General features: G+C 40.6%; 1 protein-coding gene across 1 annotated transcript; it reads left to right on the top strand.

Moving 5' to 3' along the window:
• The first annotated feature begins 9541 nt into the window (after nucleotides 1–9541).
• Nucleotides 9542–10528, top strand: LOC119693745 (vegetative cell wall protein gp1). The gene is made up of 2 exons (XM_038118095.2): nucleotides 9542–9701; nucleotides 9822–10528. Exon 2 carries the CDS (start codon nucleotides 9832–9834, stop codon nucleotides 10381–10383), a length of 552 nt encoding a protein of 183 aa, XP_037974023.2. The 5' UTR covers nucleotides 9542–9701; nucleotides 9822–9831; the 3' UTR covers nucleotides 10384–10528.
• Nucleotides 10529–13237: the final 2709 nt, after the last annotated feature.

Genomic DNA, 13237 nt, shown 5'->3' with positions numbered 1-13237 from the left:
TTTCAGGAATTCGTTGCTGTCAATTAACGGTAATTTTCACGTGTTCGTAGTCGTGTTTGTAGCCGCTACGACCCTCGTAGCGCGTCTCGTAGCACTCCCGCACGCCTATTTAAAATCAGATCATAGAACGATACCACTGATTTAAATGAAATATAATAAATAACGATACAATACATTACATGGCTAGGTACTCAATTTATTGTTGCTGCTAGCCATAACCTTTTAAATAATAACTACATACATGTAAACAACACCTCCAACTTTATATGTATAACTAGCTGTGCCCGCGAGCTTCGCTTCGCCTTAAAAAGATGTTCCCGTGGGAATTTCGAGATAAAAAGTAGCCTATGTTCTTTCTCAGGGTCTAGACCATATGTATACCCAATTTCATTCAAATCCGTTCAGTAGTTTTGGCGTGAAAGAGTAACAGACAGACAGACAGACACAGTTACTTTCGCATTTATAATATTAGTTAGGATTAGGATTAGTTAGGATTTGGCAAAATTCTTACTTGTTTAAAATAAATAAAAATATAGGTTGTGTGTAAAATGTACACAAAGCGCTTTGTTAGGTTTGGGATCAGGCTGGTGTGTTGGTGTGGCTGCGCGTGCGCAGCGTGCAGCGTGCGACGGCGCGGGGGCGCTGGCGCTCCGCACGGATCCGCTCGGGGTCGCCAGCGTCTCATTTCTAGAGCATTGAACCTCTGCAACCTTGTGCGTTGCGGCGGCCGCTCTCCGCCACGCTGACGCAACGCGACCAGCCCCTTCTCTCGCACACACCACATCGCATAATTACTCCTCCGGGGCACCGTTGCCATGCCGACAATGAGCGATTTTGAAATTAGGCATTAATCGATACGCGAAAGGTTGAACTTAATAGAAGGTTGGTGCGCTTGCGCAACACGCACAAAGCGATGCTACAGGCTATTTAACTAAATCAACTCAGCGTCGGGCGGTCTATTGTGGATCTTAATTTAATCAGATCTCAATGGATGATTAACGGGGAATAATGTTGTTAACGTTTGTACCGTAAGTGTTCGATAATGGGTTGTTAACAATATTGTGTTGAACAATGGCGGGGCTTATCGGTGTGGGTGGAGCCGCAGCGCGGGCCGAGTGCGGGCCCGCTGCGGGCTGCGAGCCAGCGCTTACGTAAACTGCTGACATAATCGAGTCGTCGACCGGCGCTTGCGCAACCACTGTCAAACCTGCAGCAGCCGGCCGACCAACCCCACGCACTGTTACCCTCTCGCTTCCACCAATTCGTAAATTACCTAATTCAAACAAAGTAATCAAAAATGTCACCGGTCCAACGCAATGGTAGTTACGACACCGACTATTACTAGAGCAACAACCTCCTCGCACGGGTGACGGACAAACGAGCGTTTAGTTTTATTTTATACGGTAGGTGGGTAGGTACCTAGCTTTAATTTGTATTTTTTATACTTTTAGAGTAGATAATTATCTATATGTAGAGTATGGACAACAGGCAACTGCAATCGCAAGAGCACATTTCAGGAAAACTTTGTGGCTTATAGTTACGTATTACCATAACACGGAGGTAGCGCAGGATAAGTCGGCGTGACATACCTAGCAAGATGTGCAGTTTTTGCCCAGTCTCTGATGGGCGCGATTGCGTATTCGCCACAGAGTCCAGGAAGAGCGGTATCGATCGAGCGCTCTGCGTGCGGAATCGTAGAAGGCAGAAGGGCGTGCGCACGTGACGTAGCTACGAGGCGGGTACAGTTATCCTTTGTGAACGAAAGTGAAAACTTAGTGCGCGGTCATCGAACTGTTGCCGGGGTCGTCGACCGAGCCGAACTGCAAAGGCCGTTCGTGATGGCGGAGGCCGCGCGCGAGCGACGACATTTAGCGCGCGTCAGCTGTTGCCCGCACCCACACGCCGCGCCCCGCGCCCCGCGCCCCGCAGGCTACGCGGGCGACACGCCTTCTATACCATATATATAATAAAAACATATCAATTAATCAATCATTGATATAGTTTTTGAAAACCCAACACTGACCCTGCACTACACGTAGCCGGTGGCCGGTTGAACACAAAGTCGCTCTGCCACTGCGCAGCATCGCAGCATGTTTTCGTTAAATTCCCTGAATTTCATGACTTGCTCTTCCAGTTGCTTTTTCCAATAACGACGTCAGGTAATTTAGAGAGCATTTTTAAGTCTCTTATTGAAACTCACCAACGAAAGTTGGCGTCAGGATAAAAATAGATTGCCTAGCATTTTTTGTGTTTATATTTTTATAATGAAACTTCGTAGTGTGATTTAAATAATCTTGAGCAAAAACAGGCTTGCAAGTACTTAATTAAAATCAGCGATCGCAGAGGCTACTGAACTGTGACGCAAAACCGCTACCTAGTAGTATTTTGAAAGTTTCGTTTTTGCATTGGGTTCGCCGCACCTCGCCATTTACTTAGGGAATTAATTGAAATCCGATTAACATCAGATTTATTTATTCTTCATGATAATTTACAAGATTTGCTTATCTAGGTTTCCAAGTGCGAATACACATTTAATATGCCATATATGCTTTTATTGAACACATACATTTTAAATTGACTATTAGCATTAAAAACCAATGGTAATGTAAATAATTTTCCAATTTTTCCAGAACAAATAGGAAAAATACAGATAACTAACTGAATATTTTTAAACGGAGTTTCCCTATGATTATCTCTACCAGCAGCAGGGAAATACCCGATGTGTTTAACTGTGGGCAGCTTCCTAGCGACAGAAGTGAAACCACGCATACATGCATATTGGACGTTACGAAACGTTTCCTAAATTAAGAAATATTGTAACCCACGTAATAAAATTTATAGTGACATTTAACAAATTCGATGAAACATTGAGACACCCGCTCTTTATTATTAATTCATTTACATAATTTGGTAGCATGATGAGAGTACCATAAGAGAAATGTTGCTGCTGGTTTCGGTGCGAGTAACTGGTTAGCGAGTTATGGGACCGGAAAGCAAAAAAAAAAAGAATTGAGAAGCTCGGTTCGTCTTTAGTCGGTTAGTAGGTTCCCGTATTACGGTAGCCAAGAACTAGTTTATTTCGGGTATGAACGCGTTTGGATGCTGCGACTACTCTAAACAATAATACGGTATACATGGAAAAATACCGATCGTGCATTTGTACAAAACAAACGCCGAAACGTCCAAATAGATAACCGATGTGGAAATCTACAAACTGCGTAGTGGGAAGTGATGAATTACACGCCGAGTATCAAATTAATTGATAGCAAATTTTACTACGACTGTTATCAGCGGCTATAGTAGCGTTTGCTGCATGATATAACTCAGTTTATCTCGACTAGGTGTTAACTACTGTACTTATAAATTTTCCTGTTGCTCATTTGAACTGTGTAATAACTATGACAAAGTCGTTAGTTTGTTATTATGATTACGTATAATTATAGGCAATTTCCATTGCAATCCAAATCTGTAACCTAAACTTACCAACTCAGCTAAGAGCGACTATAACCATGAAAATCAACTATCCTGAAAAGCGTATTTTGAATCAGCGCGTTATGTGGGTTGAATGGTGTTTGGTGAGGTGCATGTAGGGCGCACAGAGCGCTTTTTGTCATTGGCTCGGCTCGAAGCAGAGAAATTCGGCAAGATACATTCGAACCAGCTGTAAGGAGGACGGGTCATGAGGAGTCATCGGCTACAAACTACACTATGTGGAGCAACCAGGCCCCTGCTGTTGCACTCACAAGCAAACGCTAGAGTTTCTATCTGCCTCTCTGTAATGGATGTTGTTAGATGTAATTAGATTTATGTTCAATGGATAAACGCATTCAGGTGTAAATAATGTTAAAATAGTGAAAAATTATGAAAAGTAAAAAAATGCTGCGGCGTAAAAAAGCTTTAGTGTGGAAGTGTATGCACTATAGTTTTAATAATCCCTTATTATTAGAACGTTTTGATGCAAGCTTATTAAGTACTCACGGCTCTTCTGCATGAAAGCAAGTAATATTATTATTATTTGGAAATGTATTGAATTGGATAGACCGGTAAGAGTAAAACCGACAAAACAACTGTTTACATAAAATAAGAAAGTTCGGTGTTGCAAAACAAACTTTTATTCTTAATTTTAACGAATATGGCTGCAGACCGCAGTTGTGGAATTGTCGTAACGAGCGACTTTCTTATGTATCAGCGCCGTTTATAGAGTTGTTGATAAAAGAAAAACATTGTTATCTGTACAAGAAATGGTCGAAATTGTCGATTATGTTTTCGAAAGCACGACCAGCCCTTATGTAAGAGTTCAACGTGACACTTCGGGCGGGAGCCGGCCGCTCGCGCTGCGCCACTTTCCTCGGGCTTTATTGTATTATAGCTCACTTTAACCGTAAGCGTCCGCTTTTGTTTGCACAACTAAAGACTAGTCCACGTGTAAGCCTGTAGCTGTTTATTTACCTACGTGATTCCGCACATACATTCTGTACGCACTGAATTATGGCACCTCGTCAAACTACTTTTGTTAGCAACCGCTGCCTGAACCTAGCGGGCTTGCACGAAAAATTGTGAAATGGTAATTCGATGTGTCTCTTACACACTTCTTAGGGTGCAACGGAGTCGGTTGACACCGGTGCTAAATTACCTACTGTGTAAAATAAGCCTGCGTTTTATTTTTCGTTAATTACAACTATCACGTAACTATCTCTGCGTGTAAACATTCTCTTTTAATTTATGTTTCCGAATTGAGTCCCGCGAACTAAACTTTTACTTTACAATCGGGTAGAGTTTACAACAACACCACTCAATGGTTGACAAAAGGATCTATAGATGAGTGCGAGGTAGGTAAGTGTCAGCGAGCGGCCCGTAGCAACTAGCAACCCACGACTGTGCGCGATCGCGAGTGCTAACGGTGCTGTTGCTACCCGGCACGCCGAGCCGAGCACGCTGTGAAACTTCAGGGACTGTCCCACATAGATAAGCAAGACAAACGCTATTAGCATACCTCAGATTAGGTTTTAGCTTTACTTAGCTAAACGTTATTAATTTAGACTTTTGGATATTATGACGAATATCTTAAAGACTCTAACATATAAAAACCTTATCAGCTTTCTTATGTGATCGTATACTGTCCACCGCCGCCAAGACTGTAGAGTGTGTAGTGTGTGTTGCGGACGTGCGTGGCGCGCGCGCGTACTGCACCGAGTGTCTTCGACGAGGAGCCTTCGAGCACCGCGCCAGCAGCCTCACCGGGGTCAACGAACTCCAGCTACGCTTTACATTTGGCGAACAATCATTTGGAGTGGCGAGGTGAACGGCCGCGAACGGAGGGGCACAGCGTGGGCAGTTATTGACCCATATTGGCAGTGAAATGTAGATCAGTGGGCGAGAGCGGCGAAATTTGCCGCGAGAGAGACTGCGCCGGCGCACGGCCCGCGGCCACTGCCGAGTGATAAACTCAACTTGCTACTTCGCATTCACTCACTATGGGGGCAATAGAGTAAAGAAAGGGCTCTATAAGATAACTTCGATTCCGTAGTCGGTAATGTGGCTTACTTGTCTGTCGATAACCTCATTTGACAATGCAGCTCTGAGTATGCGGTCGTATTTTGTTTTTCTTTGCGCTTTACACTTCAAAAAATTACTCAAGTACTTTCACATAAGTACATTTAGCAAGATGAAACTGATGATTTTATTTTTAACCTGAGTTGTTTAATTTATGAGATAAAATAAACCCTTCTGACACCTACTGTAAAGTTATACGAGAAACTTATAAGTTTCTAGACGCAATAAAACAGCCGTATAATTTTACTATGCGGAACAAACTTACTGACGATAATGTTTTCCTAACGTGTTTATCTTAATCGACTGACTTATCTTATCATAGAAAAATATTTATTACAGTTTAATTGGTCTGTAATGGCACCGTAAAACTTGAACGTAAATGTTTTAAATATAATTCACTAGTTCAGAATCAAATCTACACCACGTGTTTATATGAACAGTTGCTCATAATCACAAATTGACAAAAATATATACTTAATATCCACTGTGGAATATTGCTAAAAGACAAATGAGAAGTAGAATATATTTCACTGACCTATTTCAACACGTGCGCCGGCGAAGCAAACGTTAAGTTCGACAATAATGGAAAATGTTTTATTGGCTTTCGAGGAAGTTAAACGATTCTTTGTTCTGTCCAGACACATAAAAAGTGCCGAAATTCAGACCCCCTTTATGGCATTCCATGTAACGGGGCTTTTGTCGAAACAATCCCCATGTCGGATGAGATCTACATTTAGTATCCAGACTGGAGGTTTCATCTAACATACATGGCTGTACATTTATCATCAGCGCAGCTTGTACGATGTGATGTTTGCTATATTCCATTTCACGGAGAAAGACATCTGATACAAACAAAACTCCCCTTATTCGAATGTAATAAGGGTTCTGTCAGATGTCTTTCCCCGTGAAACAAGGTATAACCATACAACAGGGTAGGTACCATTCGGAGGTGCCTCATCATGATCACACTCAATCCACATAATATACTTAAATATACCTAAGTACACTAAGTCCTTACCGAATTTAAATGTTTAAATACTTACCTACTAAATACTTAAGTATCTAAAACTAACATAAGTACTTATTTCTTTTATTGCATCTTTGTACAAAATATATTTCAAGACTTGAAAGATCATCCAAAAACTTAGGTAGGTAGGTACATATACTTGTACTGTAAAAAATTACAAATCTCTTACACATGTAAGCATACGATAAGATAAATAAATAAAACAACTTATATAGTACCTACGTATAGGTCGTACTGTTAAAATATATGAAGGAAATGGCGGATACAATAAAAAAGGAATGCTTTATTTATTACTTCTATCTATGTATTTATCATATAGGTATTATCACAAATCCATAAAGATACTAATTTGTAAGAAAATTTTAACCAAAAACACGTATTTTTTCCTATCTTGATATAAAGTATATCAAAATAACACTACTCTACATGCAGTTCATAGAGTCCTATACCTATACAGCTAACTTTTAGTGCTTCGATTTTGATTCGACATGGCTTCTAGCCTAAGTTAGAAAAAAAAGGATTTAAAGCAAGTGCTTTTAGAGCTATTAAGTAATAACACTTCCAATAATCATAATTACCTATATAAAATCTTCGAACCTCATCGTTATTATAACACCATCTATTTGACCTAGATTCTAGATGGTCTGAACCGCGAACCTTTCATAGTCTTTTTGCGACACGTCTGCATGAAATTTCTGCTTTGCCATAGTTTTCGTTGATTTGCTACTAACTTTTTGTACAGTTTGGCTCAAGTTTTCTGTCTGAGAATGCAGTAGCTTACCTGCCTAGCTAAAATTATTTTCTGCATTTGCCTTTTTACATGTGAGATGAAATATTTATTGCTGGTTTTGTTTCAGTTGAAGTTTCTACGTATATTAAGTATTTATTTATTTATTTATCGTATGGCTTTACTGGTTACATAAAATAATATTAAAATAAGAATTTATACAGGTCACTAAAAACTACACTTATTCCTTCTATATTAAGGGAGCAGATACGGACTGAAGTTGTATTTAGGTATATTTCGATGATGATAATTTCGATTATATATTATTAGAATGTTAGGTACCCTATAGGTACCTTTATATAATATTTTTTTATACAGGGTGTTGCAAAAAGGGTATAATAAGCCGAAACCTACATGTGCAGCATGGTATATCTAAGCCTGAAAATGAAATCAGAATTTGAAAATTCGCGAAAAAAAAAATCATTTTCCATAGAAACTTTGTTGGTCACGTGACTTTTTAATATAGGAAAATAATTTTTTTTTTCGCGAATTTTTAAATTCTGATTTCAGATTCGGGCTTAGATTCATTGATTGATTGTGATTTTTGTTATTTTTTTGCACTTCCCTACTTTCTGCTCCTGAACCTCCTGCAGGCAGTCTTGACTGGTAGAGAATGCTCTTAGCATTATGTCCACCTCATTGTATATCTACTTTTGTAAATTGTGCAATAAAAGCATAAATAAATAAATAAATAAATTTGGTATAAAGTTTGGAGCCCACAAAACTGATGGAAAGTAGCGATGACCATACCAAGCGAGTTAGGACGACTATCGACTATATTCTGGCAATGATTACGTTATATAACGTTATGATTATTATTGTAGATCATGGATAAATTCTGCACCCTCATCCGATATGTTCTGTCCACCATCTTTGTTGTCTTATGATCTCTTTTGTCTGAATAACAACAAACAACACAGCAAAACATCAACCCGTGCCATTTCTCACGCTATTACCGTATCGATTGCCGCTTCTCGGAACGGCGATAAAACTGCCGAGAGACTTAATTATAGAGCACACGTAGCACCTTATGTCACATCTAACAAGGTTACTATAGCGAGGAAATCCAATCGCGTCGAGTTTCCGAAAGCGGCTCGAAGAAAGTACTTTTACTGAGAGAAGGCGCGACGTGGCACAGTTTCCACGCGTCTCATAGAGCAGCCGGCTCTTTCCCGACCCGCTCCGTGGCTTTCCACCGCGCCAGTCGACTCGACGGGAAATACACCATTATACAGCCCACTAATGGGCGCCAGCAGATGGACAGTTCCGCACGTTTCCATGGCGGCAAATTTTCCGACTTTTCACCATTATCCACTAAGGTCGTCTTCTTAGAATGTCAATGACAAAATAAATAACGCATGCAAGCTTTTGGGATGACTGATGAACAGTAAGAAAACCGATGCCAAAGACCAGTGGGACGCCCACGCCCAGCAAAACTGATATGTAATCTTTTGGCATTAAAACAAAACACCCGAATGGCGACCTTCTATGGTGACTTCGTGCAGTACAAGAACCGCGTTCAAGCTCACGCTTCTCTTACGGTCTCTGTAGCAGGAGGTGCCGAGCTGTAATTTCAATATAAAATGAAGCGACGCATCTCTCACCTCCAACAGCATGTACAAAGATCTTCCCAATGAAACAACTGACGTTACAACAATGATCTGGCCAAGATATCGTGGCTAATGATGAGCTGGACCAGGCGTTTGTCACTTCAGTTTAACTGAGTAAGCTGAAAGAGGTTAAGGTGAAAGAGACTTGAAGAGAATAAAACTTTTATAGCCAACGTTTGTTCAATAATACGGCTATTGTTGCGTCTGAGCTTTTGAAAGAAATTATTGAATAGTTAGGATAGTTAGGTACTGGGTTCACGTTATGCAGAATAGATAAGACACGATAACGAGTTAAAAACTATGGTAGGATATACAAAACATTACCAAATCTTGAAGAGTAAGTGATTTAATGTTGCTATATCGCCAAAAGCATTCTAGGATTCTGGATATGTCATTCACGTCTGACCAGCAATCGGCACTGTACCTAGTGGTGCGGCGGCGATCTTCTGGCAAAGGAATTATTGAGATACGCCATATCATGATGATTCATGCTTTTTTTTATTTGATGAATCGTCACGGTCGGGAACAAATAGTTGATGCTCGTCATAACAATTAATATAATCATTGATAAACATTAATAATTTATAGCAGGATATTGGCGAATAAAGAAACAGCTAATACCCCTAATCTGATATGATAGCAAGTTTATGACTTTCATTCCAATATAAAAAGAGGACCAGTATTATCCGTATCAAATTGTCTTTTGACATTTAAACAATACAAGGTAAGTTAAAGTGCCTTTTTATTTCATAAGTAACTAACTTCCCAAAATCTATGTTCCTGATAAAACATACCCTGTAACAGGAAGCAGCTCGAATTAATGTTCTTAAATTGATTATTGCAGCTCATCCATCATGAAGGTATTCATCGCTCTTTTCGCCCTGGTGGCCGTGGCGGCGGCGCGCCCCGCGCTCGTGCAGATCGTCGTGAACGTGGAGGGCGGCAACAGCGACGCCGTGGCCGTGGAGGGCCCCGTCGGACACCCCGCCGTGGACATCGTCAAGCCCACGCCCGTCATCGTCGCCCCCGGCCTGCCCACCCCCATCATGCCCGTGCCTCTGCCCGTTGCCCCCGTGCCCACCCCTGCTCTGCCCTCTCCCGCCCCGGTCCCTGCTCCGGCTCCGGCTCCGGCCCCTGCACCCCTCCCCGTGCCCGCCCCTGCTCTGCCCGGAATTCTCCCCGGTGTGCCCACCCCCGTGATGCCCGTGCCTCTGCCCGCCCCCGTGACCCTGCCCGCCCCCGTGCTCCCCGGAGTCGCCGCGCCTGCCCCCGCCCCCGTGTCTCTGCCCAGCCCCGTCATGCCTGAGGTGGTCGCGCCCTCCCCCGCCCCCGTGGCTCTGCCCGCCCCCGCCATGCCCGCTCCCATGCCCGCACCCGCTGTGGTCATCCCCGATGAACTCAACTAAACAGTAACTTAAGACTGTTCCAACATTTTCCTTGCCGAGCAAATAAGAACTGCTTGTGGCTGAAGTTAATTCTTAAATGTAACTACATACTTGTTTAAAAGTGCAACACCCAACACCTTAATAAAGAGAGAAGAATGCAACTGAATGCTACTGATGTTTTATTAAATATATTCCACCTACTACCCTTTCTATCGATTGACAGTAATAGTACCATTTTGTATGCAACCTTTTCAATGCGCCTTCTGGGAAAACCAAATTAGTGCCTATTTGCTGTAGGGGCGGTTGGATATTGATTTCTATGCAGTTACTTATAAGGAACATGTATTCAAATTATACATAATCAATGCATGGTTTTAAGCTTGTTCAATACAGACTATGCACTACTTCCTATGAGTACCTAAGCAAATACTAACTGATCTATAGCTATATAGCATGAAATCGTGTCGTGTATGAAATCGATCTTCCTACACGATTGAGACTGCAAAAAATAACAACTGCATATAAAAATCCGCTTCCCACCTACCAATTAAAACCTTAAAGGTGCAGATGACGCACATACTCGTATAGTGAGGTGGTCTAAAAGACCGGATAGAGTCCAGGAAAAGTGGATTCCGCGAAGATTGGTCTGGGAAGTGCTATTTATAGAAGTGAGTCACTCGTGCCTGCGAGGTGACGTGGCTGCGAGGGTTGAATGAAAGGCATCGCCGCTAGCTACTTTCCGCTTAGCAACCGAGTGCCTCACAAAGGCAGGTTTCAAAGTAGTAGTACGGAAATACCTTTGTTTTTTCTGTTCCTAGAGTGATACTACATAAGCGGCAAGGCGGTACTACATAAGCGGTGAACTGAGTTTGTGAGTCCTTACTTGAATATGAGAACTCCTTGCTATGAAAGAAGAGCCTTGATGTATGTAACATAACAAGTGTATCATTTGTTGGTCTTCAAATAAATAAATAAACTCCACAACATGTCGCGCCGCCATAGATTTATCGTTGTTTGAATATCTGCATTGTCTAGGGAAAATGCGTGCAAAGTATGTAAAATATACCGCAACAACATTTTGACTGTTCACATTTTGAGTAGGTATGAGTTAAAATTCCTCAAATAAATTGAGTTTCTTACGGTGTTTCAAATTCACATCGAAGCCAAATTTATTTGATTTCCTCTCTGATAAATTTTATGTCTGTTACTCCCGTGGAGGCATCAGAACAATTGTGATTGTAACCACGATGAGGAATCAAACCACATCATCGCAGTAATTTACATACGCTTTATTACGTAATTTTCTTCAAATTTTGAATCCACTGCATTTATTTATGATTTAGGTATCAACATAATATTATATTCCCTGGGTGCCTTTGGACTTCCAAAAAGTACTTATTTCTTCTTCGAGAGAAGAAAAAAATACTCAGAGTCGTGTTTATTCGGTCTTTTTATCTGTGTGTTAAAAATGGGATAATCAATGAATTCGAAACAGAACACTACACTTTTTGTTTTACACTCGATTTATTAGCTGATATTAATGACGCAGTTTATCTCGTGATGGTACATCTACCGTTAAATAAATTATACACAGAAAGAATTGGTACGGTCAGCTTCATATTTTATGCCGTACACTTTTGTACCTTAGCAAACTAACTAACTTGAATGATAAAATATGTTCTTTGAGTTCGATAAGCTAAGTACAAAAGTATAGCTGCTGCTTTAAAAGCTGGCTACTTTATTTGAGTAAGTACATATATCAAATGGTAAGCGGTTCTACCTGTGAATTGCATTTTAATTTATTAAATAGTAGTAGTTAATTTCTTAACTTCATTTACTGCCCATTCTTCGTAGCAGTAAGTGTTGTAAACAACAACAGATAACATAAAAGTTAATGGCCGTTTATTCAAGGGGTTACTAAAGTTAGAAAGTTACAGTGATGTTATCTTGTTGCAAAATAATAAGTGTTTACACTAGTTCATAGCATTGACTAGTAATATATTTAGAGTAACTAATATTAAGTACAAAATGTAACAACATGTATACACAATTTATATCACCCACAATTGTTTTCGAAATTATTCTATTTGTTACACCCAAAAATTGGTACTTACAACACAACTTTCCTGAAAATAGTCTGAATTAAAAAAAAAAACGTTATTCAAAACACCAAACATGAACATGAAGCGTGTCTCTGTTTATATACTTACCTAGTCGTGGCATGTGTACGCTACAATTACTAAATTATAAAATTATACATAAGTAATGTAGCTGTAGATAGAGTGGTCTAGTGCGCGAGTCGATAATGAACCGTGAGGTCAACACTATCTCTCAAGAGTTTTGTTCTTCTCATTATGACCTTGATCTACATTCCCGACCTTGTTAGTTCTCTCCTACGCGATGCAAATCACCAGCTACTCGCCTACGGCTGAGTGGCTGATTGATTACGCCTCCATTAGAATCGACTCCCTTGTTCAAGATCAAGCCCTTTGTTGTAGCCATATACGTACATAATAATATGCGTACTTACATGACAGCAAATCTAGTTAGGTACATGCCAACGGTTTTAAAGATACCATTCCACTTATGAATGATTCTGTTGTTGAGGTTTGTTCGCAATCAACGTCCGCAGCAATTTAACTGCTGGATGTGTGACGTTTTCAATACGATATGAACCTAAGTGGTAACATCATGCGTAGCTTCAACAATTTTTTGGCAAGTCCTCCAATTCTCATAACAAGTAATTAAAAGATGCAAGGTATTTGGCCAGTAACCATAATAAAACCAACAACCACACCTCCTCGAACTCTTTAAAAAGTAAACACAACACTTGTAGTCAAACACGAAAGTTTGCGCAGAGCATACGCGTAAATTG

This window comes from Plutella xylostella, chromosome 10 (genome assembly GCF_932276165.1).
Source record: "Plutella xylostella chromosome 10, ilPluXylo3.1, whole genome shotgun sequence".
Taxonomy (NCBI): domain Eukaryota; kingdom Metazoa; phylum Arthropoda; class Insecta; order Lepidoptera; family Plutellidae; genus Plutella; species Plutella xylostella.
Note: the sequence above shows the minus strand (reverse complement) of the source record. Positions and strands in the feature narration are given on the sequence as shown.

Coding starts and splice junctions, on each gene's coding strand:
- LOC119693745 (XM_038118095.2), top strand. CDS start 9,832: ATGAAGGTATTCATCGCTCTTTTCGCCCTGGTGGCCGTGGCGGCGGCG.